Source organism: Carcharhinus amblyrhynchos, chromosome 1 (assembly GCF_965287045.1).
Source record: "Carcharhinus amblyrhynchos chromosome 1, sCarAmb.v2.hapA, whole genome shotgun sequence".
In the NCBI taxonomy this organism is placed as follows: Eukaryota; Metazoa; Chordata; class Chondrichthyes; order Carcharhiniformes; family Carcharhinidae; genus Carcharhinus; species Carcharhinus amblyrhynchos.
This window is the reverse complement of record NC_137324.1, coordinates 179,584,639-179,605,695: the sequence shown is the minus strand read 5'-3', so window position 1 is coordinate 179,605,695 and position 21,057 is coordinate 179,584,639. Positions and strand designations below refer to the sequence as shown.

Genomic DNA, 21,057 nt, shown 5'->3' with positions numbered 1-21,057 from the left:
TTTGAAATAGCTGTCCAATTACAATGTAATCTAACTAATCCCGCGCCCAAACTTGACCCTATAACCTTGCAAATGAGTTCTCTTCACACACATATCCATGTCTGTGCCCCTCAGGATAACTGTACCATCCTGGAGGATTTACAGAGTGAGGACAAGGCTTAATAAGGTATGAAATTAAAATATAAAATGCTGGAAAAACTTTGCAAGTCAGACAGCAACAGTGGAGGGAGACATATTTAACATTTCACATCAAATAACTTTTTATCAAAACTGATGAATTAATTCAGTTTTTCCAGTTTGTTTTGATTTTATTTCAGATTTCCAACATCTGTGGTACTTTGCTATATTATCATGTGGTCATATCACAGTTGGAAATAAAACAACAAATTAGGAATGGACAGAAATTCTTCCTCCTCCCAAACTCACAGTTCGATATTCTGATCAGAACTCCCTGTTGTCAGAGTAGTGCCATAGGATCTTTTACATTCAGCCAAGAATTACACATGGGGCCTTGGTTTACTGTTTCATTTAGATACAGCCCCTCCAACAGTGCGGCACTCCATCAGTACTGCTCCTCCAACAGTGCGGCAGTCCCTCAGTACTGACCGTCCGACAGTGCCGCACTCCCTCAGTACTGCTCCTCCGACAGTGTAGCACTCCCTCAGTACTGACCCTCCGACAGTGCAGCACTCCCTCAGTACTGCTCCTCCGACAGTGTGGCACTCCCTCAGTACTGACCCTCCGACAGTGCGGCACTCCCTCAGTACTGACCCTCCGACAGTGCGGCACTCCCTCAGTACTGACCCTCCGACAGTGCGGCACTCCCTCATAAATGACCCTTTGACAATGCGGTGCTCCCTCAGTACTGACCCTCCCATAGTGCAGCACTCCCTCAATACTGATCCTCCCACACTGCAGGACTCCCTCAGCACTAAACGTGTGACAATGCAGCACTCCCTCAGCAGTGACCCTCTAGCAAAGTAGTGTTTGTCTAGATGAGGTTAGTAGTTGTACACTAGCAGGGCCTTACTGAGGATTAGGTCATTTCCACCAGATGCCCTTCTGTTGGCCATGGACTGCATGTAAAGGAGGGTACTCCCCCAGCACCTCCAGTGCCCACAGTGAAGCCAACAAGGTGGGAAGTGGCCCATAATTGAGACCTTAAGTTGCCTAATTATCTGGCTGAGGGTAGTGTGCCAACAATATTCCTGCTGCTGGCAAAATGTCTCAGAAGCAAGATGATGGTGCTGGAAGGGGTCATCAACAACAGCACTATCAAGCAGCAGTCACTTAACAATAAGCTGATTACTGATGGTCAGTTTGGGTTCTGCCATGGTCACTCAGCCCCTGACCTCATTACAGCTTTGAATCAAACATGGACAAAAGAGCTGAATATCAGCGATGAGGTGAGAGTGACAGCCCTTGACATCAAGGCAACATTTGACCAAGTGTGGCATCAAGGAGCTCCAGCAAAACTAGAGTCAATGGGAATCAAGAAAATTCTCAGCTGGTTGGATTCATACCTGGCACAAAGGAAGGTAGTTGTGATTATTGGGGATCAATCATCTCAGCTTCAAGAAATCACTGCAGGAGTTACTCAAGGTAGTGTCCTGGTCCCAAATATCTTCATCTTTACTTTGCTCCCAACATAAGGTGATAAGGATGTTCGCTGATGACTGCACCATTCAGTACCATTCATAACTCCCGAAGCAATTCTTGTGAAAATGCAGCACGACATGGACAATATCTATGCTTGGACTGACAAGTGACAAGTAAATGCATGCCACACAAATGCCAGGCAATCATCTCCAACAAGGGGATCAAACCATCACTCCTTGACATTCAATGGCATTACCATTGCTGAATCCCCCACTATCAACATCCTGGGGATTACAATTGACCAGAAACTGAACTGGACCAGCCATATACGTACTGTGGCTACAAGAGCAGGTCAGAGGCAAGAAATCTTGTGGCGAGAAACTCACTTCCTGATTCCCCAAAGCCTGTCCGCCATCTACAGGCACAAGTCAGGAGTGTGATGGAATACTCTCCACTTGCCTGGATGGCAACACTTAATATACTTGACACCATCCAGGACAGAGCAGCCTACACGATTTCTACGCCATCTACAAACATTCAATCCCTCCACTACCGTCAAACATTGGCAACTATGTACCATTTACAAGATGCACTGCAGGAAGTCACCAAGGCTCTTTCAACAGCACCTTCAAAACGCACAACCATCTAGAAGGACAAGAGCAGCAAATACCTGGGAACACCACCACCTGGAGGTTCCCCTCCAAGTCATTCACCATCCTAACTGGGAAATATATTGCCATTCCTTCACTGTTGCTCGGTCAAAATCGTGGAATTCCCTCCCTAACATCACATGGATTGCAGCGGTTTCAAGAAGGCAGCTCACCACCACCTTCTCAAGGCCGATTTGAGTTGGGCATTAAATGTTGGCCTACCAGGTGATGCCCGCATCTTGTAATTTTTAAAAAAATTTTCAATGCTGTTTTCTAAAATTATTCCTCTGTGAATTATTATGGAAATGATATTTCCATTAGAATTTAACTTTTCACTTTACAAATCCCCTACTTATAATACTAAGTCAGGGTGTTGTGGCTCCACTGATGCCACTTTTTCAATAAAATATTCCTGTGTGTTTATAGTTTGACATAAACACAATATTCAGCAGGAACAGATACAACCTGGTGATACTCCTGACCCTGTTTCCATCCAATACACTTCTAACAGGGACCATTGGTTAATGGACCAGAGGATGAACTTTGTACAAAAACATCACGTCGGATTTCAAGGTTTGTCTAGAACATAGAACATAGAACATTACAGCGCAGAACAGGCCCTTCGGCCCACGATGTTGCGCCGACCAGTTACAAAAACAATGACCCACTAGCCTATACCAATCCCTTTTCGTCCATAAACCTATCCACAGATCTCTTAAACGCCCCCAAACTAGGCTATTAACTAGGCTAGTCTATTAACCTGCCTCCTCAAGAATCATCCCCAACAACTCTCCTCCACAAGCCACCATCCCCATTACCCTTTCTCCCATCTCCATACCCCGTTCTTGCCCAAAACAACCAATGAGGTTGAGCTGAACAAACTCTGCACAGAGATTGGGAACTTCCTGCTCAGAGTGGCTTGAAGCTGAATTTTAAAGCATTGCAGGATTTCTCAGCTCCTCCCATGGTACGTTTTCCAACAACGGATGTTGGTTGCAATTGGCAGCCAATGGGACTTTCTGATCCCACTGATGTCTCTGACATTTTGCAGGGCTTTCCTGTCCTGCCACAAGAGGGCAGTGGGTGGGGGGGTGGGGGGGAAGGTCGCCTTTGGCAGGGCTGAAAGATCCTGTGGTGGAGAGGGCTAGAAAATCCTGGCCAAAGTATTTCACAGTAATTGCAACAGGGCATTTAATTGGTCATTCCAGAGTACAAAACTTGCATCTATAAACTTACCGTTGTGCTCAATTCTGTTATCAGGTCCAAGGGTTTGGAAAGCACCAAATCCACTGGGAGGCAATGAGTTTCGGAGAGATTGAGTGAGAAGCTGATCCAGTTGATCCTTAGAATTGATCTGGAATGCCTAGAGAAACAAACAAATACACAGCTCAAACAATGACTTAGCATAAAGATTTCACAAATCCATTTGCAAGGAACTCTCTGCAGGATCCTGTTGGGAATCTGCCCAATTTCCCAACAATCCAATTCAGCTGCAAAATCAATCCATTATGGAGATTATTCCCATTGTTATTTCCATAAATAATAGAATTTGGAAGCAGGAGAAGGTCATTAGTCCCTTGAATTGGTTCCACCATTCATTTTGATCTTGGCTGTTGTGCATCTTAGTTTCATGTTAACACCCTTCCATCCATAATGAGCTATAGTCCACCAGGGGCCATCTATCCATTTCATATCTTCAAAAGCTCAAATTCATCCCAGCTTCGGTGAATTTGTGGGGAGAGAGAATCCTACATTTCTGGTCCCCTTTATATGAAGAAGTGCTCCTGACATCATACTTGAACAGATTGACTCTGAATTTACTTGTTCCGGACTCTCCCCAAACCAGAGGAACTAATTTCTCACCAGCTATTCTGTCAAATCCTCTAATCATCTTAAACACCGTCAATTAGATCAGTGCAACCTCCTATACTTGAGGGAATACAGTCTCAGTCTGTGCAATGGGTAAGATTCCTTGCTCAGCATCAATAACGTGGAGCAGCTACCTCTCAGAATGCAGACCAGACCTATCACAGTCTGAAAGACAGCAGCTTTCCATTGATTAATTTTACTGAGCAGTAAATATGAGCTGGTGCCCATAGTTTCCCAGCAGTCATGCCCACAAGTACCATCCCCTGCTGAGAAGACCTAATGATTCAATCTGCCCTTATTGGCTGTGGCTCAGTGGTTAGCCCTCTTACCTCTGAATCTGAATGCCATGGGTTCCCACTCCAAAGACTTGGGACAGGAATTTCCAGCCAAGCTCTCCCCAAAATCGGAAAAACCTGCCTGAGGTCAATGGACCTTTGCATGGTCTACTCCTCACCCGATTCCCATGGTGGGTTGGATGGGAAAAATTTCGCCCTTGTTGTCAAAATTCAAAGTTGACATTCCAGTCCAGTGCGGAGGGAATGCTACACTGTCAGTAGTGCCATCCTTTGGATCAGACATTAAACCAGGGCCCAATGCACCTTGTTAGATGGATGTAAAAGACACATTGCCGCTATTTCATTGATACCTTTATTATTTGTGGGATCTTGCTGTGTGAACATTTGACTGTTTTGATTCCCTACATTATGACAATGATGACATTTTGAAAACTTCAATTTGGTTGGAACTCATGGTCTGGTTCCAATTTCTGGTAAAATTCATTCATTCATTTTAGGGTGGATTCTCGGAGGCTATTTCCCAGGACTGAAATGGTCGCTACGAGAGGACACAGGTTTAAGGTGCTGGGGTACAGAGGAAATGTCAGGGGTAAGTTATTCACTCAGAGGGTGGTGAGTGAGTGGAATCGGCTGCTGTCGGTGGTGGTGGAGGTGAACTCGTTGGGGTCTTTTAAGAGACTCCTGGATGAGTACATGGGATTTAATGGGATTGAGGGTTATAGATAGGCCTGGTAGGTATGGATATGATCAGCGCAACTTGTGGGCCGAAAGACCTGTTTGTGCTGTAGTGTTCTATGTTCTATAAACTGTGATGTTTAGTAACCTTCTAATTTACCTAATCTTCACAGTCAGAGTGTTTTATTAATAAATATGTATCAGCATATATTGATACATCCTCAAGCACATGTTTATGTATAATTATTAGTTCATGATTATTTTCTATTTCATAGTGTATTATTGCAGAATCATAGAACCATAGAATCCCTACAGTGCAGGAAGAGGCCAGTCAGTCCAGCAAGTCTGCACGAACTCTAAGAAAGAGCATCCCAGCCAGGCTCTCTCCCCTCTGCCCATTCCCATAACACATTAGCAATGGCCAATCCACCTAACCTCCTTTCAATCTCCAAGACAACTGAACAGAAAATAAAAATATTAAAATTATGTTTAAGATGAACTGATCCAATTTGCCTAAACTAATATGGAATCTCTCATTTGCAATTTTCACTTGCAGACATTTTCTAGAGTCAGTTGGTGAAATGATATTTTCCACTACCTTTTTAAAAAATGAACTTCTGAAGAAAATCACCAGGAAAATGAGTTCTCATTAAAAACCGGGCAGAGATTATTAAGAAGAAAACACCTTGCCAAATCATTCTCTGGTGGATGGAAGGGAGGAGGGAAGACAGATCGTTGTCTGGTGGGTGGGGGGGGGGGAAGGGCAGGAGAAGGCCAGATCATTGTCTGGTGGTGGGGAGGGGAGAGGCCAGATTGTTGTCTGGTGGTGGAAGTGGGGCGGGGTGGGGCGGGCGGTCAGATCATTGTCTGGGCGGGAGGGTGTGGGAGTGGCGGGGTTGGGGGGGGCCCCATCATTCTCGGGAGGGGGGTGCAGGGCAGGGGGGAGGCCCGATCATTCTTGGGGGTGGTGGGGGGGCGGGGGGGAGGCCTGATCATTCTTGGGGGGCGTGCAGGACAGGGGGGGGTCGCCCGATCATTCTTGGGGAGGTGTGCAGGACAGGGGGATGCCCGATCATTCTTGGCGGTGGGGTGGCGGGGGGAGGTCCGATCATTCTTGGGGGTGGGGGGTGGGGTGGAGGCCCAATCATTCTCTGGTGGAAGCGGGAGGCGTCTGCTGCCACTCTGTGGGAAATTGGTAGAGGGTAAGTTCAAAACTCTGATCGGAGAAGCAGTGTTTCAGGCGCAATAAGTCCTGCCCACTGTGCAATTCAGACCCACGATTTTTTTCTGACCTAAGTGCATATGAGGGCGCCTGAGAACGGATTTCCAAGTCGAATCTGAATTGCGCCCAGATTCAGCACTTAGAATCAAAATGGTAAAATCGGGCCCTAAGTAATTTTTTGTGAATATTCCTCCCATTAGTTCTGAATGGTTCTGTTTGGAACTGCATTAATGCTGCAGCTTAACTAAACCAATGGTGGTGAATCTTAAATGTAAACATGGAATCAGTTACTAACTACCTAGTGATGCACTCCCCTGCAAGTATTCCATAGATTAGTTCTGCCAACCACACTGTAAATACATACAGACAATAACATACAAACACAACAACACTGGACACAAAATGACTCACAATTCTTTTCTAGACTGTGTTTAAGTACACTTATACAAACTTCCTTAAAATATTCACTTCCCTTTCAATTTTATCTTCTAATGTTGGCACAAACTTCTGTCTCGCTTTTGTTCAACACAGAAGGTCATTTGGCCCATCAGGCCTGTACTGACTATTTGAAAAAAGAAAGATTTGCATTTATACATGACCTCTGGACCGCACAAAGTGCTTTCCATCCAATGTAACATTTTTTGAAATAAAAACAGAAAATGGCTGGAAATATTCTGTAGGTCCAGTCTGTGGTGTGAGAAACAGGGTTTCAGGTTGATAATCATTCTGATGGAAGCCCTGACTTTGTTTCCTTTTTCCAGCACCTGCAGTATTTGAAGTACCTTTTTGAAATGTAGACACTTTGGTGAGAAACAGAACAGCCAATTTGTGCGCAGCAAGCTCCTACAAACAACCATAGGAGAATGACTGGATAATCTGGCTTTGAGATGTTGACCAAGAGGTATTGCCAAGAACCCTGTGAATAACTCATCATCATCATAGAATCACAGAAACCCTACAGTACAGAAAGAGGCCATTCGGCCCATTGAGTCTGCACCGATCACAATCCCACCCAAGCCCTACCCCCACATCCCTACATATTTTACCCACTAATCCCTCTAACCTATGCATCTCAGGACACTAAGAGGCAATTTTTGCATGGCCAATCAACCTAACCTGTGCATCTTTGGACTGTGGAAGGAAACCAGAGCACCTGGAGGAAACCCACACAGACACGAGGAAAATGTGCAAACTCCATATAGACAGCGACCCAGTCCGGGAACCGAACCCAGGTCCCTGGAGCTGTGAAGCAGAGTGCTAATCACTACTCTTCTTTGAGATGGTGTCATGGGATCTTCTGCCCACATCACAGGGCAGAGGAGGGGTTTCAGTTTATTATCTATTCAAAAGACAGCACTTCTAACACTGCTGCACTCCCTCAATATCAATTCAACAATGGAAGTGCTACCCTCTGAGCTGCTGTTGACATAGGGTCTATCCAATGAGTCCCACTCCCTCATTGTTTCCCCATAGCTCTGCAATTCTATTTCCTTTTCAAGTATTTATCCAATTCCCTTTTGAAAATACTATTGAATTCGCTTCCACCTTTAAGGCAGAGCATTTCAGATCACAACAACTTTCTGCATCAAAAGAAATTCTCCTCATCTCCCTTCTGTGTTTTTTTGCCAGTTAACCTAAGTCAGTATCTTCTGTTACCAACCCTCCTGACAATAGAAATAGTTTCTCCTTCTTTACTTTATCCAGACCCATCATAAAGTTGGAAATATCTCGTAAATGCACAGTTTTACACTCCTTGCCTTAGCTTAGAGGAGGCTCAAGAACGGTTTATTAGACTGTGTCCGTGATGAAAGGGCTCTCCTATGTTGACAGAGTGAGTGGAATCAGCCTATACTCTGTGGAGTTTAGAAGAATGAGAGCTGATCTCATTGAAATGTATAAAGTTCATTGAGGGCTTAACTGGGTGAGCTGAGATGAGGAGAAATTTCTTCACTTGAGGGCTGTAAATCTTTGGAATGTTCTACTCCAAAAGCTGTGAATACTCTGTCATTAAGAATATTTTGGACTGAGATGGATGGCTCTTTGGGCATTAAACGAAGAGAGATTCTCATGTTCTTATAGATCTCTCCTGAATGTTCTCTGCTCTAATGAGGCCAATTCCAGTTTCTCCAATCTCTCTTCATAAACTGAAGTCTCTCATCCCTAATACCATTCAAATAAATCTCTACACTTCCTCCAAAGATTCAACAACCTTCCTGAACTGTGACACCCAGCTGGGAATTTGTATCTGCTCCCAGCAGCACTTCTCTCCCTCCATTTCTTCTGGTTTCATCATATCAAATCCTGATGGGGCTTGACAGGATAGATGGTGAGATGTTTTCACTACTGCGAGAGTCCCAAATAAGGCGACATTGCTACAAATCAAAGGGCAGGTCATTTAAAACTGAGATGTGTGGAAATTTTTTTTTAAGTTTATTTATTAGTGTCACAAGTAGGCTTATATTCACATTGCAATAAAATTACTGTGAAAATCCTCTTGTTGCCACATTCCGGCAGCTGTTTGGATACACTGAAGGAGAATTTAGCAATGCACCTAACCAACACGTCTTTTGGACGGTGGGAAGAAACAGCAGCATCTGGAGGAAACCCACCCAGATACAGGGAGAACGTGCAGACTCCGCCCTGACAGTGGCTCAAGCCAGGAATTGGACCTGGGTCCTTGGTACTGTGAGGCAGCAGGGCCAACCACTGCGCTACCCTATGATTCTCGCAGAGAATGGTGAATCTCTGGAATTCTTGGCTCCAAAGGGTGGTGGAAACTGGATCATTATTTAAAGTGGAGGTGGATAATTATCTAATAGATTAAGGAATAGAGGGCTATGGGCAAATGGCACATAAATAGAACTGGGGCCAGCACAGATCAGCCAAGATTGAATCAAATTGTGGGACAGGTTTGAAGGGCCTGGTGTCCTACTCCTGCTTCTATTTCTTCTGCTTTTGTGTTCTTGGTGAGAAATTCCATTGCTAGGCTGAGCAAGTTGACGCTGTCTAAGGAAAAAGTCCAATTTTTCCCCTTGAAACGCTTTTTGGTGGGCAGTATTTTTCATACCTGACAGATGAATTCTATTGGATCAGCTGTTTGAATGAGTATTCGCTCAATTTCCTCCATTGGAGTGTAATAGATAACTTCAGCCTCAGCTATTTGTACTCCTCCATCATAAAGGCTTATTGTTACTGGGCCAGCTGGGAAATCTGTAAAACAGGAACAGGTGTAAACAGAAAGAACTCCATTTCTATCGCACCTTTGACAACCTTACAATGACCCAAAGTGCTTTATAGCCAATGAAGTATTTTTGAAGTGTGGTCACTGCTGTAATGTAGAAAACATAGTAGCCAACTTATTGTGGTAATAATCACATTATCTTTAAATAAATGTCATGGGATCTTATATTTCCATGAGAGAGAGTAGACAGTGCCTCATATTCACATCTAATCTGAAAAACATCACCTCTAACAGTGCAGCATCCTTTCCAAATTGTTGATTCCCTTTCTAAAGTATTGGACCCAGACTTGAACACAATTCCCCAACCATGACCCTAACAAAGTTAACAACTAGAAATGCCAGGAAAATATTTTTGTGTGTGAGATTTATTTCCTCATTATTCTCCAACGAATTAAACTTAAATCAAAGTTAGCCATGGATCTTTGGGTAACTCTATCACAATCAGAAGATTCTGGGTTCATGCTCACTCCAGGATTTCTGATCTAGATAGATATTCCAGCGCAGTACTGAAGGAATGCTGCATTGTCAGAGGTTTTTTTATATAATACCCTGTCTGCTCTCAAATAAAATCAGAAGGATCACCTGGTATCAACCTAGGCACCGGAAACGACAATGGTAAAGCCAGTGTCATCCTTGCAAAACCTTCACTACTAAAACATTCCCCCTTACTAACACCTGGGGCCTTGTACTGAAATTGGAGAACTGTCCCACAGACTAGTCAAGCAACAGCCTGGAATAGTCATTATTAAGGAATCATAGCTGACAGATAATGTCCCAGACACCAGCATTATCATTCCTGAGTATGTCCTGTCCCACAAGCAGGACTGACCCTGCAGAGGTGACATCGCAGTGGTATACAGTCAGGAGGGAGTTGCCCTGGGAGTCCTCAACATCGACTCTGAACCTCATGAAGTTTGATGGCATCAGGTCAAACATGAGCAAGGGAACCTCCTGTTGATTACCATGTACTGTCCTCTCTCAGCTAATGAACCAATACTGTGCCATGTAAAACACCATGGAAGAGACATGGAGGGTGGCAAGGTCGCAGAATGTACTCTGGGTGGGGGACTTCAAGGTGCATCACAAAGAGTGGCTCAGTAGCACCAGTACTGACCAAGCACTGAAAGACATCGCTGCTAGACTGGGTCTGTGGTAGCTGGCAGGGTAACTAATAGGAGAGAAAAGCCTACCTGACTTCATCCTCACCAACCTATCCCTCACAGATGCATCTGTCCATGACAGTATTGGTAGGAGTGATCACCACACGGTCCTTTTGGAGGCAAAATCCCATTTTCACATTGAGGTTACCCTCCATCGTGTTGTGTGGCATTCCCACCATATTTTATGTTATCCATCACTGCTTGGTTTCCCTCGCACAGACCATTATTGAATAGGCTCTCAGCTGCAATGTGCAGAACGATGATATTTAAATTTTCACACGTCTCAAAATTCCTCATTGCTAGAACTGCTGCCATCTGGAAGGACAAGAGTAGCAGATACATGGAAACACCACATGTTTCTGCTTGAAAGTTCCCCTCCTAACCACACAGCCTTCTGACTTGAAACAATATTGTCATTCCTTTGCTGTTGCTGGGTCAAAATCTTGGAACTCCCTCTCTAACCGTTCTGTGGGTATACCTACACCACAAGGGCTGCAGCCATTCAAGAAGATGGCTCACCACGACCTTCTCAAGGGATGGGTAAGATACGCTGGTCTAGCCAGCAATGCCCACATCTCCTGAATGAATACATTTTAAAAAGTAAGTTAAAAAAACCCTGGAACTATTTCAAACAAGAGTAAAGAAGTTTTCCTCAGTGTCCTGACCAATATTTATTCCTCAACCAATATCATTAGAAACAGATAATCTGGTCATCATAACATTGTTGTTAATGGGAGCTTGCTGTTAATGGGAGCTTGCTGTGCACAAACTTATAGTTTTGTTTCTGCATTACTGCAGTGATTATCCTTCAAAGATACCCCGTTGGTTGTAAAGGATTTCGCCTGGTCAGGTAATTTTAAATTTGAACTAGTCCATTCAGGGGGTGATGTGAGGAAGTATCTCTTCCTAACGATTGAATGGAAACCACAAACTGTATCTCCCCCTCCCCCCCACCCCTATCCCCCTCCAGACACTAAAGCTGGGATGTAGCTGAAAATTTCAAACCTGGGATTAATAGCATTCAGATTTAAAACTTTCAGGACTTACCTGATCATGTAATTATGATATTACAGATTTTAGGGACAATTGCTTTAAAGGTACATTTGTGTCTTCAAACCTTTACACTGAGTAAAAGTATTTTTCAAAATGGAAATATGAACAGACAACATGGCACCTCTCTGTGTTAACCCAAATCTTTTCAGATTCATATCTCTACAGCTGGCTGCAAAGTCATAAAAATGCAAAAAAGATGTCCATTGTCTCCTCCAAAAAAGTGTGAAAATTTCTTGGATTCTGAGAAAACAGGACATGGAAAGGAAATGCAACAGACCACAATGTAACTCCTCTGCCTGGTGAAACAATGACTCCTTAAACATGATGTGGAGATGCCAGTGTTGGACTGGGGTAAACACAATAAGAAGTCTCACAACACCAGGTTAAAGTCCAACAGGTTTATTTGGTAACAAACATCACTACCTTTTGGAGCGCTGCTCTCCACTCACCTGACGAAGGAGCAGCACTCCGAAAGCTAGTGACATTTGTTACCAAATAAACCTGTTGGACTTTAACCTGGTGTTGTGAGACTTCTTACTGTCCTTAAAAATAAACATAGCAGACATTTGTTTATGTTTTTGAACTGTATGAATAAGGCTGTAAGAAGTCATTTTCTGCAGCAGTGTGAGAGAGATGGTGGCAGCACACAGATCTCAGGTGAATTAGCAGGAACACCCGAGAGAAGAACTTGTAGACATTAGAGGGGTTTTCTCTCTGTTGGAAGTCAAAGATGAAGGTACTAAGAAAACAACTGTCATTCTGTTGAAAGTGTCTAGGCAGTCAGCAAACACAGAACGAGTGAGGAACAAAAATCTTCTTTCTATCTATCCCAAAACCTGCTTGAACTGCTGAGTCCACTTGAAAACGGCAAATATCAACTGATTGACTGCAGAAGCATCGCAACTGCTAAATCAAATCTCAAGTTTCAACCTCCTTCACTTTGGAAAGATGGAATGCATCCCAGGGTTCTGAAAGAAATGGCAGAGGTGATAGTGAATGCCTTAGTCATTATTTATCAAAATTCGTTGGACTCCGGGGAAGTGCCGGACGATTGGAAAATGGCTAATGTTACGCCGCTGTTTAAAAAAGGTAGCAGACAAAAGGCAGGGAATTATAGGCTGGTTAGTTTAACGTCTGAAGTTGGAAAAATGCTAGAATCTGTCATCAAAGAAGAAATAGCGAGGCACCTAGAAAAGAACGGTTTGATCGAGCAGACACAGCACGGATTCGTTAAGGGGAAGTTGTGTTTGATGAATTTATTGGATTTCTATGAGGATGTGACTAGTGCGGTAGACAGAGGGGAACCAGTAGATGTGGTGTTTTTAGATTTCCAAAAGGCATTTGATAAGGTGCCTCACAAAAGGTTGCTACAGAAGGTTAGGGTGCATGGAGTTGGGGGTAAGGTGTTAGCGTGGATAGAGGATTGGCTGTCTAATAGGAAGCAGAGAGTTGGTATCAATGGGAGCTATTCTGGTTGGCGGTTGGTGACTAGTGGAGTGCCGCAGGGATCGGTGCTGGGGCCTCAACTGTTTACCATTTATATAGATGATCTGGAGGACGGGGCTGAGTGTAGGGTGACGAAATTTGCTGATGACACGAAGATGAGCGGAAAAGCAAATTGCGTGGAGGGTGTGGAAAGTCTGCAGAGAGATCTGGATAGGCTGAGCGAGTGGGCGAGGACCTGGCAGATGGAGTATAATGTTAGCAAGTGAGGTTATCCACTTTGGCAGAAATAATAGTAGGAGGGATTATTATTTAAAAGGCGAAAAGCTGCAGCATGCTACGGTGCAGAGGGACCTGGGGGTCCTTGTGCATGAGTCACAAAAACCCAGTCTGCAGGTGCAGCAGGTGATCAAGAAGGCAAATGGGATGCTGGCCTTTATAGCGAGGGGGATAGAATATAAAAGCAGGGAGGTCTTGCTGCAACTGTACAGGGCACTGGTGAGGCTGCAGCTGGAGTAATGTGTGCAGTTTTGGCCGCCACGCTTGCGGAAGGATATACTGGCCTTGGAAGAAGTGCAGAGGAGGTTCACTAGGCTGATACCTGAGATGAGGGGGTTGGCCTATGAAGAGAGACTAAATAGACTGGGTCTGTACTCGTTGAAGTTTAGAAGGACGAGGGGGGATCTTATAGAGACGTATAAGATAATGAAGGGGATGGATAGGGTAGAGGTAGAGAGATTCTTCCCGCTTAGAAAGGATAGCAGGACTAGAGGGCACAGCCTCAAGATAAGGGGGGGTGCAGTTTAGATCGGAGTTGAGGAGGAACTTCTTCACTCAAAGGGTGGTGAATCTCTGGAATTCTCTGCCCGTTGAAGTGGTGGAGGCTGCCTCGCTAAATATATTTAAGTCACCGGTAGATAGGTTTTTGATAGACAAGGGAATTAAGGGTTATGGGGAGAAAGCGGGAAAGTGGAACTGATCCACTTCAGATCAGCCTTGATCTTATTGAATGGCGGGGCAGGCTCGAAGGGCTAGGTGGCCTACTCCTGCTCCTATTTCTTATGTTCTTATGGAAAGAAGGAATGGACCCACAACAATATTTACAGTGATTGATTCAAAACGTAATCCTTAAATATATTTTTCCTTTCTCTGCATCCTAAACTTATTAACATATGGAAAGATTTCACTTTTACCTGATTGAATTTCTGTAGTAGTTTTTTGTTAAATAAACTAATCTTTATCTTGTTTCAAACTAAAGCTGTGTCTGCTGCATTATTTTTAAACGGAATCACTGAAATTAAGAGGGACTACATGCATACGCACAAATTCTTAGCAGATGGACCACTTTGTCCTTTACAGGATCATGATGGTAACCAAGGTAAGTAAATGAAATTGAGATACACATCAGTCATGTTCTAAATCAATGAAGGAACAAGTTCAAAGGGCCGAGTGGCCTCCTTCTGTTTATGTGTTCCTTTGAATATTTATTGATCTGTCCAAGTATGTTTTTCTGACATTTCAGGAATATATACAGCCCTTGCAGTTTTTTTTAGTTAACATTGAAAGTGTTTTGAAAACAAAGTTCAATCTTTTCTTAAGGAATGACACATTGCAAACTCCTAGAGCTCTGAACTGTATTTTCCCCATACATCACTCATTGTGGTAACTGAGTATTTGCAATGCATCAATTAGAATCCATGCTTCATTACTGAACTCATCACACAAAGCTGATGAAACAGTTTTAGCACTTAGAATGGAATGTTATTGAGTGAGACTTACATTGTGTATACAACGCTTTCAAACAAAAGGTTGAAAATTAGTTTGTAAAGGACATTTCAGAAATGTCCAAGAAGCTTGTAACGAAGAGCTTGGAAAATGGGCATTTCTCATCCTATGCATCCCAATGCATCTCTCATCCCATTCCGGAAAGGCCCAAGGGAGTAACATTTATATCAAATAGAAGTTGATGAAAAGAGTATTGAAACTTCTTGACAATCTTCCAAATAGATAAAGCAATGGCCAGTGTCTGGAAGGTAATATAAAATGGATCAAGATCTTCCAATGTTCAGTGTGAGAATTGCTTTTTTTATCAGCTAAGATTCTTTAATAGGCCCACTGGCAAGTGCACCAGCAAATTAAACTCCTGCTCTTCCCTCCATGTCAAGAAGCTGTACACTAAAAATAGGACAAATCCAAATCCAGCCAATCCCATTAGTCTACTGTCCATCATTGGCAAAGTGATAGAAGGGGTCATTGACAATGCGAGAGACAACAACCTGCTCACTGACGCTCAGTCTGGGTTCTGACGGGGCCACTCAGCTCCTGATCTCATTACAGCCTTGGTTCAAAACATGAATAAGAGCTAAACTCCAGAAGTGAGGTGAGAGTAACAGCCTTTGGCATCAATGGTGCTTTTCACTGAATGTGACATCCAGGAGCTCTCGCAAAATTGGAGTCAATGGGAATTAGGAGGAAAATTCTCTGCTGGTTGAAGTCACACCAGGCATAAAGGAAGATGGTTGTGGTGTTTGGAGGTCAATCACATCAGGAAGACATCACTGCCGGCATTCCACTACAAACCTTAACATCTTCAGCTGCTTCATCAATGCCTCTCTGCGGTGTTAGCAGGATTGAGGCTAGGACACCATGGAGGTTCAACAAATTAAGGATCTTTATTAAGGAGATGTGCTCAGTACAGGCTGCAAACCAACTCTGCACAGTTATCCACAGTGCAAATGGCCAATGACATGATGTATCATACATGCATTATCTTAATGTGCCCTGTTAAGCTTCAATGCTGCTGGTAAGAAATCACTATCAATGTTGTTCGTCCATTGTCATTGATAAGGACCTCGACACTATGAGTCATTTTGAGGCTGGTTGCAGCGCGTCTGAAGATGACTGATCAGGCCAATTCGGGCACGGAATGTCCTGGCACATATTGGACAGACTTGTGTTGACACTGTGGCTCTGGACTAGCGCAGCTCGCTCTTAAGTTGTGCTTCAGCAATATACCTTGCTTCATAAGCTTGACAGCCTTTGTGGATGAGGCAGCGCCAGGTAGGGCGGTTTTGTGTCAGCGTTTCCCAGGTGGTCATATCAATGTCAAGCGACTTCAGGGAGGCCTTGAGTGTGTTCTTGAAATGTTTCTTCTGCCCTCCATGCGAGCGTCTTCCAGCAGAGAGTTCCCCAAAAAGGAGCTGCTTAGGTATGCGCTCGTCTGACGTACGGATGACGTGACCTGCCCTCCGGGTCTGTGCTCTCATCAGCAGTGTGTGGACTGATGGTAGACTTGCTCTAGAGAGAATTTCAATGTCTGGTACTTTGTCTTGCCAATGGATGCATAATATTCTGCAAAGACAAATCATGTGGAAATGATTGAGCTGTCTTCCATGCCTTCGATACACAGAACACGTTTCACAGGCATACAGGAGGGTAGTGAGTACCGCAGCACCGTAGATCTTCAGTTTTGTTGCTGGGCTGACTTCTCAACATTCCCATATAGTGCAGCGCAGTCTACCAAAAGCAGAATTTGCCTTTGCTATTCTGCAGTTAACTTCTGCGTCAACAGTCACTGCTTGAGAGAAGGTGCTGCCAAGATAAGTGAACTGGTCCATTGCCTGTAGTTTCTGCCCTTTGATTGTGATTATGGGTTCTGTGTACGGTGCATGAGGAGCAGGCTGGTGCATGACTTTGGTCTTTTTAATGTTGATGGTGAGTCCAAAGTTGTCACAAGCTGTGTAAAACTTGTCCATACTGACTTGCATCTCTGGCTCTGAGCCAGCATACAGGACGCAGTCATCGGCAAAGAGGAAATCTGTCAGATCACTTTGGTAATAGCTTGAAGTCTCCTCAGGTTGAACTTGAGGTTGATTCCAGCAACATTGTCCTGGAAGGCATCATTCAGCATGGCAGTAAACATCTTGCTGAACAGTGTGGGTGCGAGCACACAGCCCTGTTTGACGCCATTGGTGACTGGGAATGCCTCAGAGGATTCTCCGCCATCCAGTACTCTGGCCGTCATGGAACTGGCAATGAATTTGGGGGGGCAGCTGAACTTTGACATGATCCTCCACAGGCCTTGTCGGCTTAGTGTCGAAGGCTTTCGCGAGGTCAACAAAGGTGTGTAGAGCTCGCGATTCTGCTCCTGACACTTCTGAAATTGGCGCGCAGCAAAAATCATGTCAGTCGTCCCACGACCTTTGCGGAAGCCACACTGTAACTCTGGAAGCAGGCCCAGCTCCAGATGAGTGACCAGATGATTTAGCAGGACTCTTGCAAGGGTTTTTCCTGTGATGGAGAGCATATGTGTTTGTTGCATACTTGCCGATTGCCCTTCCTCTTGTAGAGGTGTACAATGGAAGCATCTTTAAGTTCCTGAGGAATGGATCCTTGCTTCTAAAAGCACTGGAACAACTCAGTGAACGTCTCGATAAGTGTAGGACCAGCAACTTTATAGATCTCTGCGGGTATGGCATCTGCCCCTGGGGCTTTGCCACTGGATAGCTGGCTGACAGCTTTCGTGACTTCGGCTACTACCGGTGGGTCATCCATGGCGCTGTTGATATCAACCGGGGGAATCCTACCTATTGCCTCATCGTTAATAGATGACGGTCGGTTGAGAATGGCTTCAAAGTGTTCAGCCCATCTCTGCAGGATCTGAGCCTTCTCTGTAATGAGAGTTGTACCATCTGTACTCAGGAGGAGGGAACTCCCGAGAGATTGAGGTCTGTAGAGAGTGCTTCATAGAACGTTTCAAGTCGTTTCTGTCAGCATATCCCTGTATTTCATCTGCCTTGGCGCTCAGCCAGGCATCCTGCATTTTACGCAGTTTATTCTGGACTGTCCTGTGAGCACTGGAAAAGCATTTTTCTTGGCAGCTGAAGATGGGTCGTTCTGACAGGCCCGATGAAGACGGTGCTTTTCAACAAGTAGAGCCTGTATTTCCTCATCATGCTCATCGAACCAATCATGCTGCTTCCGGATAGATGTATGGATAGCATCCCTGAAGCATTCCCTGTCATCCTCAGCGCTGCCTGCCTGCAGGTCAGCAAGCTTGATTTCTAAGTCTTCAGCCAGTGCTGAAGCTATGCTGGGGTTCTTTAGTTTGGCCGCATTGATTCTTTTCATAACCTTGCTTCCTTGTAGTTGCCTCTTGGGTCTGATGCGGAGCCTCATTTTGGAGACGATGAGCCTGTGATCTGTCCAGCAGTCAGCACCACACATGGCCTTGGTCACTCTGACATCCTGCCTGTCTTTTCTCCTGACAATGACATAGTCAATAAGATGCCAATGCTTAGAGCGGGGGTGCATCCAGGTCTTATTACCGGTAGGCAGACGGAAGGTTGTGTGGGTGATGAGAAGGTCGTGTGCTGCACAGGTCTTCATTAAGAGTAGGCCGTTACTGTTACACTTGCCCACTCCATGCCTCCCAATGACTCCCTGCCAGATTGCAGAGTCACACCCTGCTCTTGCATTGAAATCGCCAAGTAAGATCAGCTTGTCAGTACTGCTCACTGCTGATAGTAGGGCGTCTAGTTCTTTGTAGAACTTGTCTTTCATTTCGTCTGAGTTGTTCATTGTGGGGGCATAGGCGCTGATCAGGATGGCTTGACTTCTGTTCTGTAGTGGAAGCTGTAACGTCATAAGCCGGTTGCTATTCCATCACTATTAATACTATAAATATATAACCCTGTCCTCCATCACAAGGTCAGAAATGGGGATGTTTGCTAATGATTGCGCAATGTTCAGCACCATTCACAACTCCTCAGAAACTGAAATGCAGCAAAAACTGAACAATATCCAGGCTTGGGCTGACAAGTGGTGAGTAACATGCACACCACACAAGTGCCAGGCAATGACCATCTCCAATGTAAGCATCAGTTCCTTGACATCCAATGCCATTATCAACATTCTGGGAGATACTATTGACCAGAAGCTGAACTGGACTAGCCATATAAATACTGTGGCTACAAGAGCAAGTCAGAGGCTAGGAAATTTGTGGTGAGTAAACTCACCTCCTGACTCCCCAAAACCTGTCTGCCATCTACAACACACAAGTGATGGAATTCTCTCCATTTGTCTGGAGGAGTGAGGTCCAACAACTCTCAAAAGCTCGACACCATCCAGGACAAAGCAGCCTGCTTTATTGGCATCCCATCCACCATCTTAAATATTTACTCCCTCCGTCAATGGTGAACAGTGACAGCAGTGTGTACCAATGACAAGATGCATTGCACCAGCTCACCAAAGCTTCTTCGATCGCACTTTCCAAATCCATAGCCTCTATCATTTAGAAGGATAAGAGCAGCAGATGGATGGGAGCATCACCTTTCCTCGCAAACCCACTCACTATACTGACATGAAAATATATTGCCATTCCTTTTCTGTCCCTGGATCAAAATCCTTGAACTCCCTCCCAAACAGCACTGTGGATGTACCTACACCTACACTGCAGCAGTTCAAGAAGTCAGCTCAGTGCCACCTTCTCAAGGGCAATTATGGATGGGCAATAAATGCTGGCCGAGCCAGCGAGATCCACATCACATGGAAGAACTTCTTTTTAAATCTGACTCTTAGCAAATTTATTATAATTCATCATTCTGGTGATTTCCTTTTCTTTGTTCCTAATTTTGTCCTTCAGACAATTATATAAGTCAGGGCATTTCATAAGAACATAAGAACATAAGAAATAGGAGCAGGAGTAGGCCATCTAGCCCTTCGAGCCTGCCCCGCCATTCAATAAGATCATGGCTGATCTGTCGTGGCTCAGTTCCACATTCCCGCCCTCTCACCATAACCCTTAATCCCCTCTCTTATCAAAAACCCATCAACCCGCGTCTTAAAAATATTTAGCGAGGTAGCGTCCACCACTTCAACGGGCAGAGAATGCCAGAGATTCACCACCCTTTGAGTGAAGAAGTTCCTCCTCAACTCCGTTCTAAACCGCCCCCCCTTTATCTTGAGGCTGTGCCCCCTAGTCCTACTATTCTTTCTGAGCGGGAAGAGTCTCTCCACCTCTATCCTATCCATCCCATTCATCATCTTATACGTCTCAATGAGATCTCCCCTCATTCTTCTAAACTCTAACGAGTACAAGCCTAGTTTATTCAGCCTCTCCTCATAGCTCAACCCCCTCAACTCCGGCATCAGCCTAGTAAACCTCCTCTTACATCACTTGGACAATATGCTACTCACTGACACTTTGTGACAATGTATGAAGAAACTGATTAGTGTATTAAGTGTCAGCTGTGGCTCAGTAAGAAGCACGCAATTCTGAGTTAGAATGTGGCATGCTCAAATCTCACTCCAGGTTGACACTCCAGTGCCATACTGAGGGAGTGCTGTATTGTTCAACCTGTTGGGCGTAACATTAAACTGGTGTCTCATCTCCCTCTCAGGGGGATGTGAAGGATCACATGACCACTATTGAAGGAAAAGCACAAGAATTAAACTGATGGCCTGGTCAATATTAATCCTTCAATCATCATCACTGAAACAGGCTATCTGGTCATATGTGAGATCTTGTTGTGCAGAAATTGCTGCTACATTTCCTAAATTACAACAGTGACTACACTTCAAATGTCTGGCTGAAAAGAGCTTGAGGAACTCCTGAGGCCATGAAGGTGTTGCAGGATTGCAAGTTCCTATGTTTGAGGAAATAATGTGAATCACATCATACATGTAAACCACGACTATTTAAAGTTGATTGCAGAATTTCTTGTGGATTCTTGTACTGCCGAATTGTGGTGTGGGGATGTCCCGCAGGATTGTGGCAGTAATCTCACAGATTGCTCTGACAGCTGCTGTTTTCTGAGGTGTATGTTAAATGCATGTATGGCTTGTAGCC

General features: G+C 44.4%; 1 protein-coding gene across 3 annotated transcripts in view; it reads right to left on the bottom strand.

Moving 5' to 3' along the window:
- LOC145350931 (B-cell scaffold protein with ankyrin repeats-like) overlaps positions 1 to 21,057 on the bottom strand; it is a 232,404-nt gene that overhangs the window by 156,103 nt on the left and 55,244 nt on the right. For all 3 annotated transcript variants that reach the window (XM_080200418.1, XM_080200427.1, XM_080200437.1), the window contains exons 6-7: positions 9,379 to 9,521; positions 3,486 to 3,612 (exon numbers count right to left, since the gene is read on the bottom strand). In XM_080200418.1, coding sequence (XP_080056544.1) covers positions 3,486 to 3,612; positions 9,379 to 9,521 — 270 coding nt within the window. The remainder of the gene's footprint in view (positions 1 to 3,485; positions 3,613 to 9,378; positions 9,522 to 21,057) is intronic.